The 2,319-nt window shown below is 41.0% G+C and overlaps 1 protein-coding gene across 1 annotated transcript in view; it reads left to right on the top strand.

The window, feature by feature from the left end:
• The first annotated feature begins 1,683 nt into the window (after positions 1-1,683).
• Positions 1,684-2,319, top strand: part of LOC111956328 (leukocyte immunoglobulin-like receptor subfamily A member 4) — a 22,906-nt gene continuing 22,270 nt past the window's right edge. The window contains exon 1 of the mRNA XM_070449554.1: positions 1,684-1,687. Within this exon, the coding sequence (XP_070305655.1) occupies positions 1,684-1,687 (4 nt within the window). The remainder of the gene's footprint in view (positions 1,688-2,319) is intronic.

The following is a 2,319-nucleotide window of genomic DNA, read 5'->3' as shown; positions in this document are numbered from 1 at the left end:
GTTGGTTGGATCTTGGTTAGTTTAGGTTGGCTTTGTGGCATGCTACCTGTGCTGTGAAAAAATGTCCTCTTCTTATGGATCAAATCCCATCTACGGGATAGATTTGACAACATCCGGTAAATTGCAGAGCGCGAAATTCAAAAATACTAACTAAGTAATATTAAACATTCATGACGATACAAGTGTCTTACATCATTTAAAAGATTAATTTCTTGATAATCCAGCTGCTTTGTCAGATTTCAAAAAGGCTTTACGGCGRAAGCATACCATGCGATTATCTGAGGACAGCTCTTGTTCACGCGCACCAAAAGACTAGAGTCCACCTGAGTAACACTTAGAAAGAATAGGACTACTTCTTCATAAAAAAAAMAAACATAGAACAATTTCTAAAGACTGTTGACATCGAGTGGAAGCCATAGGAACTGCAATCTGGGTCCTAATAAATCGGGTTTCCCATAGAAAATCATTGGAAAATCCAATATCCTCAATTTCTTTCTTCCCCTGGATGGATTGTCCTCGGGGTTTCACCTGCCAAATCAGTTCTGTTATACTCACAGACATTATTTTAACAGTTTCTATCCAATACTACCATGCATATGCATATCCTAGCTTCTGGGCCTGAGTAACAGGGCACCTCAGTCATCCAAACTTCCGAATACTGCCCCCTAGCCTTAAGAAGTTTTAAGTGCCTTGATCAAGGGCACAWGGTCAGATTTTTCACCTTRTCAGCTCAGGTATTCAAACCAGCAACTTTTCGGTTACTGGCCCAAACCTCTAACCGTAGCCTACCAAACTTGCTAACTGCCTGATACTCAGCACACTATTGTCCCTCTAATCACTCTGACATCAATGCAAATGTGATCTAAAATCTAATCAAACACTTCAAGACAGCCTTAGCGCACTCCAACGCCCACCCGGTCAGCAGGGAAATGACCCTGACAACCTTGGAACTCTTGGTGGTGGGGGCTCCCATCTGATGAGCAAAATAGAGGGAGCACTGGATTAGGAAGCCACGGCATTTGGATGRAGTCCTATCATATTTTCCCCGGAGGGACAGTTGGGCATCGCTGACCTAGGCGGACTGCTGGGTAGGCTGGGGGACTGGCTCGCTGGGATGGCTTGTGGTAGAAGGCCCTCTGCTGTTTGAAAGTGAATCTTCTCGGGTGGTGTCGAGGTGGTGGAGGACGCGCGAGGACCTCATCCATAGTTGCACGCAGTTACGCCAGCTGATTGTGGTGTTGGTGGAACAGGTGTCCCTGTTCACCGACCGTCTGGTATAAATCTCTCTCTAGTGCTGTTTCCATATATTTTTTGTTAGTATTCTGTAACGTAGACACAGGGAGTCTGGAAGCAAGTGCAGTGTAAGTTTATTTGGCTGTGATGGGAGAACAGAGTTTAATGGCTGTGATGGGAGAAAACTGATGATGGATCAACAATTGTAGTTACTCCACAATACTAACCTAATTGATAGAGTGAAAAGATGGAAGCCTGTACAGAATAAAAATATTCCAAAACATGCATCCTGTTTGCAACAAGGCACTAAAGTAATACTGCAAAAAATGTGGCCAAGCATTTCACTTTTTTTCCTGAATAGAAAGGGTTATGTTTGCCACAAGTCCAAAATAACACATGACTGAGTACCACTCTCCATATTTTCAAGCATACTGGTGGCTGCATCATGATATGGGTATGCCAGAAAGTATTCATACCCCTTGACTTATTCCACATTTTGTTGTGTAACAGCCTGATTTAAAAAATGTATGAAATCGTTTTTTTTTATTCCCATCTACACACAATATCCCATAATGACAAAGTGGAAACATGCTTTTAGACATTTTTATGAATTTATTGAAAATGAAATATAGAATATCTAATTTACATAAGTATCACACCCCTGAGACAATACTTTGTAAAACCGTCTTTGGCAGCGATTACAGCTGTGAGTCTTTCTGTTTAAGTCTCTAAGAGCTTTCCACACCTGGATTGTGCAACAATATTACTTAAAACATTCTCCAGCTTTGTCAAATTCGTTGTTCATCATTGCTAGACAACCATTTTAAGATCTTACCATAAATTTTCAAACAGATTTAAGTCAACACTGTAATTCGGCCACTCAGGAACATTCATTGTCTTCTTAGTGTGGAATTCCAGTGTAGATATGGCCTTGTGTTTTAGGTTATTGTCCTGCTGAAAAGTCAATTTTCTCCATTGTCAAGTGAAGTAGACTGAACCATGTTTCCTCTAGGATTTTGCCTGTGCTTAGCTCTATTCCATTGATTTTTTTTTCCTGATAAAGTCCCCAGTCCTTAACGATTATAC

Source organism: Salvelinus sp. IW2-2015, linkage group LG3 (assembly GCF_002910315.2).
Source record: "Salvelinus sp. IW2-2015 linkage group LG3, ASM291031v2, whole genome shotgun sequence".
NCBI classification, from domain to species: domain Eukaryota; kingdom Metazoa; phylum Chordata; class Actinopteri; order Salmoniformes; family Salmonidae; genus Salvelinus; species Salvelinus sp. IW2-2015.
This window is presented reverse-complemented; position numbering and strand designations above follow the sequence as displayed.